Source organism: Oncorhynchus clarkii, chromosome 10 (assembly GCF_045791955.1).
Source record: "Oncorhynchus clarkii lewisi isolate Uvic-CL-2024 chromosome 10, UVic_Ocla_1.0, whole genome shotgun sequence".
In the NCBI taxonomy this organism is placed as follows: Eukaryota; Metazoa; Chordata; class Actinopteri; order Salmoniformes; family Salmonidae; genus Oncorhynchus; species Oncorhynchus clarkii.
In genome coordinates this window covers 15,222,299-15,235,076 of record NC_092156.1, presented here as the reverse complement: position 1 = coordinate 15,235,076, position 12,778 = coordinate 15,222,299, and the positions used below count along the sequence as shown (strand labels likewise).

Here is a 12,778-nt window from a genome sequence, read left to right as displayed (position 1 = left end):
ATATGGCATGCCCTATGGGATCTTGTCATGTTAACGTTAGCTGGACACCAAATTGGGGCATTGTAGGAACGTACACTGTTTGCTGGGTTAGTGGTAGAGCTACGGACATAAACCAAAATAATCGACACCAAACATACTTATCACAGGCACTTTACTGATATCGTTCTTTGCAATAAATAGCCTAAAATAGAGAAATGTGAAGTTTGAAATGAAATAAGTTTGCTAATATGGGTGATTGTTAATGGGACAATTGATGGCTACAACCATAGTAGTAGTTTACAGGATAATAATAAAACAACAACTGGTGCACATTAATGTTATAAACTTATGTCTATTTATCATTATAGCATCAATTCAGGACATTTATCGGGGTATGAATTACCCAGCTCTAGTAGGTGGTATCCATAGTCTGGAGGCAGCTTTGTTAACAATTAAGCTAACCTTCCATAATGGGTACCATTAGTCTAACCATCCAGCATGGGTACCATTAGGCTAACCTTCCAGCATGGGAACCATTTGGCTAACCTTCCAGCATGGGAACCATTAGGCTAACCTTCCAGCATGGGTACCATTCGGGTAACATTCCAGCATGGGTACCATCAGGCTAACACTCCAGCATGGGTACCATTAGGGTAACATTCCAGCATGGGTACCATTAGGGTAACATTCCAGCATGGGTACCATTAGGCTAACCTTCCAGCATGGGAACCATTAGGCTAACATTCCAGCATGGGAACCATTAGGCTAACCTTCCAGCATGGGTGCCATTAGGCTAACATTCCAGCATGGGAACCATTAGGCTAACCTTCCAGCATGGGAACCATTAGGCTAACATTCCAGCATGGGTACCATTAGGCTAACCTTCCAGCATGGGTACCATTAGGCTAACCTTCCAGCATGGGTACCATTAGGCTAACCTTCCAGCATGGGAACCATTAGGCTAACATTCCAGCATGGGTACCATTAGGCTAACCTTCCAGCATGGGTACCATTAGGCTAACATTCCAGCATGGGTACCATTAGGCTAACATTCCAGCATGGGTACCATTAGGCTAACCTTCCAGCATGGGTGTACCATTAGGCTAACATTCCAGCATGGGTACCATTAGGCCATTCCAGCATGGGTACCAGGGTAACATTCCAGCATGGGTACCATTAGGCTAACACCTTCCAGCATGGGCCATTAGGCTAACATTACATTAGGGTAACATTCCAGCATGGGTACCATTAGGCTAACATTCCAGCATGGGTACCATTAGGGTAACATTCCAGCATGGGTACCATTAGGCTAACCTTCCAGCATGGGTGCCATTAGGCTAACATTCCAGCATGGGTACCATTAGGGTAACATTCCAGCATGGGTACCATTAGGCTAACCTTCCAGCATGGGTACCATTAGGCTAACATTCCAGCATGGGTACCATTAGGCTAACATTCCAGCATGGGTACCATTAGGCTAACCTTCCAGCATGGGTACCATTAGGCTAACATTCCAGCATGGGTACCATTAGGGTAACCTTCCAGCATGGGTATGGAACAGTTCCCTTCTCTTCAATGGCACCCTATTCCCTTTGGTCAAAGCCACATACATATATTTTAATGCATTATATAGGGAATTGGTCAAAAGTAGTGCACTATATAAGGAATTGGGGACGTGAAATGCTATCACTAGGGTAATGATGTTACATAAAATGAAAAATGAAAATGTTGTGAGCAAGGAAACTGACGGGGATGACAAGCAATCCACACATTGACACAGATCCATTCTATTTGGGAGGAGGGAATATGATAGTTAGAAATAGCCTAAATGGTCTGCAACAGAGCGCTGAACCTTACCGACCTTCTGTAACCTCTAAACCATGGGGAACTTTAAATAGTGCTGAGTCTGAGATGAAGTGCTATGGGTATCTGTGGTGCTTGCCCTGTGTGATACAGTATAGAGTGCATTGTGTGTTAATGGATGAAAAGTGAGTGTAATAAAATCCTAATCTTCACAATCAAACGTGTGACTGGATCCATGCTGGCAGCACCGAGGAAGAACTGGCAAAGCAGCAGCAAAGCAAGTATAAATATATCTTCTCCCAGAGGCGTCTCCCACTGAACGGATGAGTCACCCTCACACACACAGATACACATGTGCATACACTCTGAGACACACAACACACACATACACTTCATGCCAACACATGCACAAAACACACACACACGCACACACACACAACACATACACACACTCACACAGGTAGTATTAAAGGTCAGATGCAGGATAGTTTTTTCTGCATACCCAAACAATCTGGTCCATGTGGTCTAGGTAGAGTCATGTATTGAATCTCACCTACTACTGTGTGTGTGCATGCGTGCGTGCGTGCGTCTATGTGTTTTTTTGAGAGTGGTCACACTCCTAATCACACAACATATGCATGCTTGCCTTATACTTAACACACGTCAGGATTAAAAATATAATACACTGCTATTATACAATACAGCCATTACTATTCCATACTACAACACTCTAGTGGAAGAGCTGAAGTACAGTATGGAGAGGTTGTTTAGGAATGAGTCCTCCTCCAGCATTATGACTCATAGGATTATCCCCATGCCCCACATAACTGCATGGGGATAATCAAGTACCAGAGGATCTGTCTTCCTATTCCCCTAAGCCTATATCAATCAATGGTAACACTTTCTAGTAACCTTCATGAAAAAGTATTTACACATGCTTATAAATGTATATAAATGCTTATAAACACTTTATAAAATATAGTAAATATTTATGGAATGGAAGGCTTATAATGTTTATCAGGGACGCAACTTTGGTTTGAGAAATGGGGGAAACATAATTATTATATATATATTTTTAATTCAGTCGGATAAACACGCTAAACAGCCTACCCGACCGCTCGGAGACGTCCACATGGTCCTAAAGCACACCAGTGCCTCGTTTTGCACCACATTCCAATGATAAAACTGGGGGGGACAGTTAAGCTTTTGCCCAAAATGTTTATACAAGCTTATCAGTGTTTACAAATATATTCGTTAAAGAATTTTCCCTACATGGGCCAGCAATTCGAGAGAGAGAGAGAGAGAGAGAGAGAGAGAGAAAGAGAAACAGAGAGAGAAAGAGAGACAAAGAGAGAGAGACAAAAGAGAGAGAGAGAGAGAGAGAGAGAGAGAGAGAGAGAGAGAGAGAGAGAGAGAGAAAGAGAGAGACTTTAGGCTTGAGTGCTACTTTCAGAACGAGTGCTACTTTCAGAACTACTGGCTAAAAAGTATAGCAAACTACCGGAGAATCTATTTTTTTTATATATATATTTTTACCTTTATTTAAGGCAAGTCAGTTAAGAACAAATTCTTATTTTCAATGACGGCCTAGAAACAGTGGGTTATCTGCCTTGTTAAGGGGCAGAACGACAGAATTTTGTAAAACAAAATTCAGAATAACAATCCAGAAAATAGACCCTTCTAAACATTACCATGAGAGCATGCTCATATTTCCATCTTATTTTGGGAGAAACTACAAACAAAAAGTAAAGGTGAATAAATATATCCAGCCCACGACCTTGTCAGCTCAGGGATTCGATCTTGATTCGATCTTGATTCGATCTTGCAACCTTAGTAGTCCAACGTTCTAACCACTAGGCTACCTGCCGTCCCAGGTAGCCTAGGGGTTAGATGTTTATAATAACTATTATGAATGAGCATTAATAAAGTGTTTCCCATTCCATGGGAAGTCTGGTTTTGGTTTGTTCATGTCAGAGGATATCTATGGAAATGAAGATATGAGTTCAGGGCACATTCCATCTCAGTTCATGTCAATTCAGGCACTAATCATTTAACAGGACTAAACCCAAACCCAGGTTCAAAATGTGATACCTGTATGTTATTTGCCAATATTTCAGTATGTAATATGTTGCAGTATTTGGATTAGGTTCAAAACTCAAAGTCAATAAGTCAATATTTAGCGTAAAGTCCAAAGTCAATATTTAGCGTACACAACGCTAAAGAAGCTTCAACCCTCTGGAACGACCAGGTGGGTAAACAAGACCATTTATATAAGGTGTTTTTATCAGTAAGAGCTACTTTTCTATACTCAATTGCGTCAGACACAATATGAGTTCCTACTGTCAAATACGAGAGTCTAAAATGTTTAATCAATGTATCCACAAGTGAGAGGCTTTGTGACCAAACTCTGGACAACTGCCTCTTTAGACAACTGTGTTGTTTTGAAATATTTTCTATAAAGAATTGAGCTGGATGATTGAGAATGCACGGAGAGGGTGAGTGAAACTGAGAGAATGAGAGAAAGAATGTGCCAGTCTGAATGACTCACCAGAACACAGTGACTTCTCTAAAAGTTGCTGAGGAACATGAAGTGAACAGAGGCAAAAGGGCAATGGGATACGGATACCATAGTCTCTCTCCCTAATAAAGCATTTTATTGCTCTCCATACTGTATTCTTCTCACTCCACTGGCTGCATGACAGACTTAATCCCCTGATATATCAAATTGGAGGTCGTCGCAGAGCTAATCCCTCTCTGTAGGCAGCCCCTCAAAGTGCTGACACTGTGGGAAGGGGATGTGGGGGGGCAGGTGAGCCGTCTAGGGGGGTGGGGTTCAATCCACCCACCCACTCATGTCCCATAAAGTAAACTCCTCGGAAAGTTGGAGATTTGAGTAGGAAAGTGAAACAACTCAAATTGTGTTCCAAAAGCACAATTGGTTGGAGTTGTGCTGGGTATCATTCTGTCATGGCTACATGTATTGGGTAAAGACACACCATAACGGACATTGGACGTGCGCACATCACCTGCCAACATGTAGAATTTCCGGTAAAAATGATGGCTGATGTTCTGTGGTCAGAGGCGATAGGACGGCCAAGCTCTGCTTTTAACCATTCAGCGGCACGGTGTGTTTTGTCATTAACTCTAAGGCCGGAATTCAATCCCTTCGCAGATTTGGACAATGCACCATTTAAAGGTAATTTCCGATTGAGCCAACATATGCAGCATTTACCGTGAATGTGGTTTCTGCATTGTTTTTAAAACTAGATTGCTTCAACTCAAAGCAAGACTCTAAAAGTAGATCTGTGGCAAACATCCTACATCAACTACTGTGACTTTGAAAAACATTCAATTTGTTCCCATTGAAGATGCTAATTGTTAGAACAGTCTACCTTGACACTCCTGCAGCTAGTCCCTCTAAATCATTACGATCAAGCACACAAACAACACACTGTGAAGCCTGTGCAATTTGCTTTGCTAAATGTTTCTTTTTACAGTCTGTTAGAACATGTCCTCCTAGAACACCCCGGAATATCAATGCTCTAGGTAGTTTGAGCTTTCCCACTGACATGACACATTTTTTCTCCAGTATTAAACTCTTACCCTACGAGGTCCAGAGCCTGCTGGTTTTCTATTCTACCTGATAATTAATTGCAAATACCTGGTGTCCCAGGTCTAAATCAGTCCTTGACTAAAGGGGAACAATCAAAAAATGCAGTGGAACTGGCTTTAATGTCCAGAGATGATTTTGAGGGGTCTAAGGCCATCACTCAACAAAAAATGCAAGAGAAATGTCAGAAAAGTTGCTCATAACCTGCATAACTTAGTGGCCCTCAACTACAGTGCCTTGCGAAAGTATTCGGCCCCCTTGAACTTTGCGACCTTTTGCCACATTTCAGGCTTCAAACATAAAGATATAAAACTGTATTTTTTTGTGAAGAATCAACAACAAGTGGGACACAATCATGAAGTGGAACGACATTTATTGGATATTTCAAACTTTTTTAACAAATCAAAAACTGAAAAATTGGGCGTGCAAAATTATTCAGCCCCTTTACTTTCAGTGCAGCAAACTCTCTCCAGAAGTTCAGTGAGGATCTCTGAATGATCCAATGTTGACCTAAATGACTAATGATGATAAATACAATCCACCTGTGTGTAATCAAGTCTCCGTATAAATGCACCTGCACTGTGATAGTCTCAGAGGTCCGTTAAAAGCGCAGAGAGCATCATGAAGAACAAGGAACACACCAGGCAGGTCCGAGATACTGTTGTGAAGAAGTTTAAAGCCGGATTTGGATACAAAAAGATTTCCCAAGCTTTAAACATCCCAAGGAGCACTGTGCAAGCGATAATATTGAAATGGAAGGAGTATCAGACCACTGCAAATCTACCAAGACCTGGCCGTCCCTCTAAACTTTCAGCTCATACAAGGAGAAGACTGATCAGAGATGCAGCCAAGAGGCCCATGATCACTCTGGATGAACTGCAGAGATCTACAGCTGAGGTGGGAGACTCTGTCCATAGGACAACAATCAGTCGTATATTGCACAAATATGGCCTTTATGGAAGAGTGGCAAGAAGAAAGCCATTTCTTAAAGATATCCATAAAAAGTGTTGTTTCAAGTTTGCCACAAGCCACCTGGGAGACACACCAAACATGTGGAAGAAGGTGCTCTGGTCAGATGAAACCAAAATTGAACTTTTTGGCAACAATGCAAAACGTTATGTTTGGCGTAAAAGCAACACAGCTGAACACACCATCCCCACTGTCAAACATGGTGGTGGCAGCATCATGGTTTGGGCCTGCTTTTCTTCAGCAGGGACAGGGAAGATGGTTAAAATTGATGGGAAGATGGATGGAGCCAAATACAGGACCATTTTGGAAGAAAACCTGATGGAGTCTGCAAAAGACCTGAGACTGGGACGGAGATTTGTCTTCCAACAAGACAATGATCCAAAACATAAAGCAAAATCTACAATGGAATGGTTCAAAAATAAACATATCCAGGTGTTAGAATGGCCAAGTCAAAGTCCAGACCTGAATCCAATCGAGAATCTGTGGAAAGAACTGAAAACTGCTGTTCACAAATGCTCTCCATCCAACCTCACTGAGCTCGAGCTGTTTTGCAAGGAGGAATGGGAAAAAATTTCAGTCTCTCGATGTGCAAAACTGATAGAGACATACCCCAAGCGACTTACAGCTGTAATCGCAGCAAAAGGTGGCGCTACAAAGTATTAACTTAAGGGGGCTGAATAATTTAGCACGCCCAATTTTTCAGTTTTTGATTTGTTAAAAAAGTTTGAAATATCCAATAAATGTCGTTCCACTTCATGATTGTGTCCCACTTGTTGTTGATTCTTCACAAAAAAATACAGTTTTATATCTTTATGTTTGAAGCCTGAAATGTGGCAAAAGGTCGCAAAGTTCAAGGGGGCCGAATACTTTCGCAAGGCACTGTATTATGTTTAATAATGTATGGTTTACAGTTACAGTACAGCAATATGAACAACACAAAACAAATGTGGTTTAAAAGCAGCAGCTTGCAGTGAGCACAGCTTCACTTCTGGACCATTTTAAGACATTGCTACATCCCACTGATCTGGGTGGAATCTCAGCTCTGTGAGAATGCTCCTGACAGGGTCACTGCAGCCTTCGCTGAAGCTCATCTCTTCGGACATAGCCAAATCCAGGGTCGCCGGCGGTTGCTGCTCTCGCCTCGCCCTGCTTCCAAAAATATCCCCTTACACACACCATCGTCAGCCTGTGACACAAACCTGAACCTTTCTCTCCCCTAGATTTACACTAGGCTTAAGCCTGGAGGCAACATTTCCAGGTAAGGGGTTTAACTACTTCCTGAAATAGGAAAGTCACCACTTTGTCACCCCACATCATAAGACACGCCTTTATCTCAGCCAGAGGTGATACGTTTAAAATACCTCTGTATCCAGTTCTCGTTTAGTCCTAGAGGTTGATGAGTCTCTTTTGTTGTATGCAGAACTGACACAGGGGAAAGGGTTTCCCAGTGAGCAAAACTGGTTCAAAAGAACTGACTGGGTTTATTGTACATGGATGCTCAGATAAAGGAAACACACATCATTTCTCCTCACCCTGGAACTTCATTGATCGATTGATGCCATTGATCAGCCACTGAACAGGTTTCCAAGGGTTAAGTCAGTCACTGATTAAAAGGTAAGGATCAAAAGAAGCAGCCACTGAAGCCCTTGAGGACTGTAACTGAGGATACCTGCCCTAGAGGGATAAAGGCGGTGTGTGCCTGTGGTGTCGTGTGCCCTGGACATCATTTCATCTTGAGATCAGCTTAGTGTAGGGTTGCAAAGGAAGGTAATATCACTGGTAACTTTCGAAATTGACTAGTAAACTACCAGAATACTGAAAACGTTAAAGGATTTTTAGGTAATTTGCATAACAGCTCAGGTTGGTGTAAGGAGGTTATTGAACCAATTGGTCTCTCTCCATCCGTCCCTCAAACTCATTTTTGGCAATTCCCGGCTGAATCTGGATTCGTCATTGGTCGGGCGACCAGCTATCACTCTATGTTTGCGCGTGCGATCAGGACCATTAATGGCACTGGTGTAAATTGCTAGTCTGGGGACTTCATCCTGTCTCGTATGTATTTAAATTCACTTTTAGATCTTGGCATTACTGATAATGAATGTTACACTGCCAACAGTCCCTGCCATACAAAAGAGTCCTTCTTCTTTCATGTACAATACGTTACGCTGTAAATCTGGTCTACCACAGCCTCAGAGCCATTAGAATAGAACATTGAAATAAAGTGTAACGGAATAAAATCACATGAGCTCCTGTTACACACGTTGTTGCCCATGCTACTGTATGGAGAGGGGTCCTCTGCATTACAGCCCCACCTAGAGAATTGATGGTCCATCTAAAAGAAAAAAGTGACTTTGTGGACAATCAAAACACTACAGTGTAGGAGGGCTCTCTTCCTCTCCCTCTCTCTATTTCTCTGTTACAGCTATGCCCTCAATGTGCCTCACTATCATTACATAATACTCCTGTGGAATGAAAATTACATATCATTACGCTGCATTTGCTATGCTTAAAACTGGAGAGGGTGTCGTGGCCGATGTGGAATCCCTAGCCATAGTGAGCTAGTAGCAACCATTACTTTGGGGTTAGCTCAAAAACCAAACACAGAGATGCCAACATTGTCTGAATTAGTATTTTGTCCATTCGTGTTGCAAAACTGAAGCAGCTTTTTCATACCCTTGGCTATGGCAGTCCAAAGTTTGCGGCCATTGTAAACAAATCTGTGATTGTCATGCAAATCGGTTCTCACACGACAAGTCGGATAACAATGGAAAAAGCCAAATGGATAACATTTTCAATAGTTAGGGAATCTCATTGCACTGCGAGGAGAGTTGAACTGACTCCCCACACAATCAGTTATCAGGTTAAAAAATCAGCCGTCCCTCGCACTCGTCTTCACACACAAAGAATGAAATAAACCAAATGCCGACCCACCTCTGCCATGATCACAAGCAGCACAGCAAGCTAACACCATTAGGGAATTAGGTGTTCCATAACAAAATGTTCCGTCATTTTCTTTTTAAGGAGTCCACATGACAAAAACAGGAATAGAGAATAAGAGATTCAGGAAATAGTGCCAGCTAGCAAAACAGAGAGTAAAAATATGGGGCTTGGAGTCTAATGGCTGAGATGTGGGGGGGGGGGGCTTCTGTTGTTTCGATCTGGGACTCCCAGCGGTTCCCCAGGTTCCCCAGTCACAGAGTCCACTGTCTGACGCCATGCCAGGTTGCACAGTGAGCTACAAATATTACACTTGTATATTTCAATGAAATGCTGTGGATGTGCAGTCAGAGCCCAACTCTAAACCAGGAAGTGGGCTCACAAAATAATTCAGAAATCTTCCCATGTAGCAAGAAAGACGGTGTAAATTGAAATGTATAAATTTCACACTGCAAACATAGTTATTTTTTCCAGGAGGTTAGTTTTGTAAAAGATTGCAGTCAAGCTGGTCAATGACAACAGAAAAAACACTGGGGCTGTATTGTATGGCTCAATTTCTACTGGAATTGGTTGTTATGCATATTTGCAGGCATTTGCATTGATGTACAGTATGCACAACTACACATTGTGTGATAAATATGGAATTTCAATTGAAATATGAAGTATATGAAACTAAACTACGCAATTATTATTATAATTTTCAATTGTGGGCATACTTTCCTGTGACAGTCACTTTGCAACAGAACCACTGTTCTATCATGCATGATACATATGCTATTTCTAGCACAGCAGCCTGAATATAATTCAAATGTCAACTCCTCAGACTCAATACTTCAGTATCTAGAGCGAGACTGTCAAGAAAGCTAACAAGCCTCTCTCTCTCTCTCTCTCTCTCTCTCTCTCTCTCTCTCTCTCTCTCTCTCTTCTCTCTCTCTCTCTCTCTCTCTCTCTCTCTCTCTCTCTCTCTCTCTCTCTCTATGCCCCACCTCTTCTGCTTTCTGACACATGCAGCATGCACCCAGACTATGTGCCTAATACATAACAAAGGAAAATATATGCATCACACAAAAAAACCACACAGACACCCCCAGGTGAGATTCCTATTCACAACAAGTTCTCACAGCCTCACTGCAGAATTAGACGTTAATCCATGTTTCTCCAAACATTAAATTACAATGTTGCTCCAAACGTCAAATTTAGAAGGTTAAGGGTGGGTGTTAAGGTTTGAGATAAGGTACATTTTTGTATATATATATATATTTTTAAATAATAATAATAACCTCAGGACGTCCAATTTTGAAGTCACTCTTTGGGATGCACAGGAGGAATGACATTATTTTGCTTTGCCTAACCCAGTAAACTGATCACAGTAATGGTTTTGAGTGAATGAGTACATTGTAATGAAAACCCTTCTGACACCTACATGCTGAAGGCAGTGTACGCCACAGTGCAGTACAGTGTTCTTCATCATGAATTTAACATGGCATGGAAACAAACATAAATATTTCACTAGGCTTTCAGAAAGGGGATTAACATTATCATCATCCTGGAGCTGCTGGGTCATGTTCATTAGGACACACAAAGTAAAACATTTTAAAACACTTTGCAATGGGGAAAAAATAACATGATTTATTGGACAAGCCGAGGTAGTCCCTCCCTGTTTCAGTCTGTTTTCTTCCTTTTGGTATCGAATGAACAGGACCTTGATGTTACTTGATGTTAGGAGGGAAAAGCAGTGAAAGAGTGGTGATAATGGGAAAGAGTACTTATTTTGAGACTTCCTTGGATTCAATGATTAGTCATTACAATTCAGTCAAACTTAACATTTTATGAGAACAACTGTGAAGCAGGTGCTCTGGAATGACATTTTGCCTTGGTTCTGATCTAGGATATCGGATCTAGGTTCTCCCAATCATAATCTTAACCATTTGTCTAGGGGAAACTTTGGCCTACACCAACCCTGGACTAGTATTCCTTTCTGCCCAACAACAAACCTTGACTATCACTTTCACACAACGTCTGCCAAGACAAAATTATCAAAAGACAAAAACCATTAACACAGAATTCAAAAAAGTTCTCATTTGTCAGACCGATTATTTGATCAGTCTGGTTTATTAAAACAAACCAAAAAGAAAGAGGATGTGCATCCTCTAAATAACCAAAGTGATCTTGTACTAATTGTGGACAGCTGGGATAGAGAGGCTTCCTCTGAAATGAATCCAGATGCAGCCCAGCTCTGCTCTACACTATTGTTTAGCTCCTGATCAATAAGGATCTTCCGGACCTCACAGCTTTCAAAGAGGCTCATTAGCTCTCTGATTGGAGCAGCGGAGGGCTGCCTGAAGTTTCCATCAAGTTCTAGAAGAGTGACATCTCAATAGAGGTGCTGTCACTCCCCAGTGGGCTTTAAGCCTGTTAACCATTCAAGACTGCTGCGCATGAGCGCACACATATATAAAAACACACACACACACACACACACACACACACACACACACACTCGTTGAGCAGACAGTGTGAAATATGCAGAGAAACCAATGCTGGAGAACACACACACAGACATAGCTTCTTCCCTCCTGTTCACGCTGCATCCCTCTCGTTTTCTCTCTCTCTCTCATTCTGTCGCTCTCACTGCTGCTCTTACCTTAGTTGTGACAATGCAAAGACAATCCATTGCGGGCAGAAAAGCTCAACCTATGCTAGAATTCATCACCACCAAGAAATGTGTGAGATGGAAAGGAAGAAAAGAGGGGGTGGGGGAGTGAGCTGCCACGGGAGAGATGGCACACAGATAGCCACTACTGGAAGTGGGGCCCCTCTGAGAAACTGGAGTCCTCCTCCACAATGCTGAAGGCATTCATGATCCTAACGCAATCTTAAAGTCCAGCACACGTCATCTGCCGTACAAACGCACGAGTTCTGCTGGAAAGCGAGCCACAGGCTTGGCCCCCTCCAACCTGAGAACCTTCTCCCTCTACTCTCATCTCCTCTCCTCCTCTGCTTTCCAGCCGACAACTGAGCGACAGAGTGGAAGGAGACGAGAGCGGAGGAAAAGAGTCGTGGTGGTGATGCTGATGCACAGTTGAGACGGAGCAGCAGCTAAGTGGAAAGAATAAGGTTCCCCAGCTGTTTCTGACTTTTGACTGACTGACTGACTAACTGACTGGCTGACTGACTGAATGAGCGAAAGGATGAATGGATGGAAGAAAGGAACTATGTAACAATGTGTACCTATAGTAGTTCTGAACAGGGTTATAATAACTAATGTTTTTACAATGGTATAGGATATTCTACTGTGAAGTGTGAACAAGTATTTCAGTACGTGTGTGTGGGCGTGTGTCTGTCTGTGTGTGGTTGTGCGTGTGCCTGTTTGTGGGTGTGTGTGTCTGTGTGTGGATGTATGTCTGTCTGTGTGTGGGTATGTGCGTCTGTCTGTGTATGGGTATGTGCGTCTGTCTGTGTGTGGGTATGTGCGTCTGT

General features: G+C 42.3%; 1 protein-coding gene across 24 annotated transcripts in view; it reads right to left on the bottom strand.

Moving 5' to 3' along the window:
* Window positions 1–12,778, bottom strand: part of LOC139418051 (discs, large homolog 2 (Drosophila)) — a 290,161-nt gene that overhangs the window by 214,402 nt on the left and 62,981 nt on the right. Inside the window, exon 1 of one of the 24 annotated variants that reach the window (XM_071167197.1) lies at window positions 11,943–12,007. The exons of 22 other annotated variants lie outside the window; for them this stretch is intronic. In XM_071167197.1, coding sequence (XP_071023298.1) covers window positions 11,943–11,972 — 30 coding nt within the window. In that variant the 5' untranslated portion in view covers window positions 11,973–12,007. Of the gene's footprint in view, window positions 1–11,942; window positions 12,008–12,778 lie in introns of those variants that run through there. One more of the 24 variants, XM_071167201.1, reaches the window with a different exon arrangement.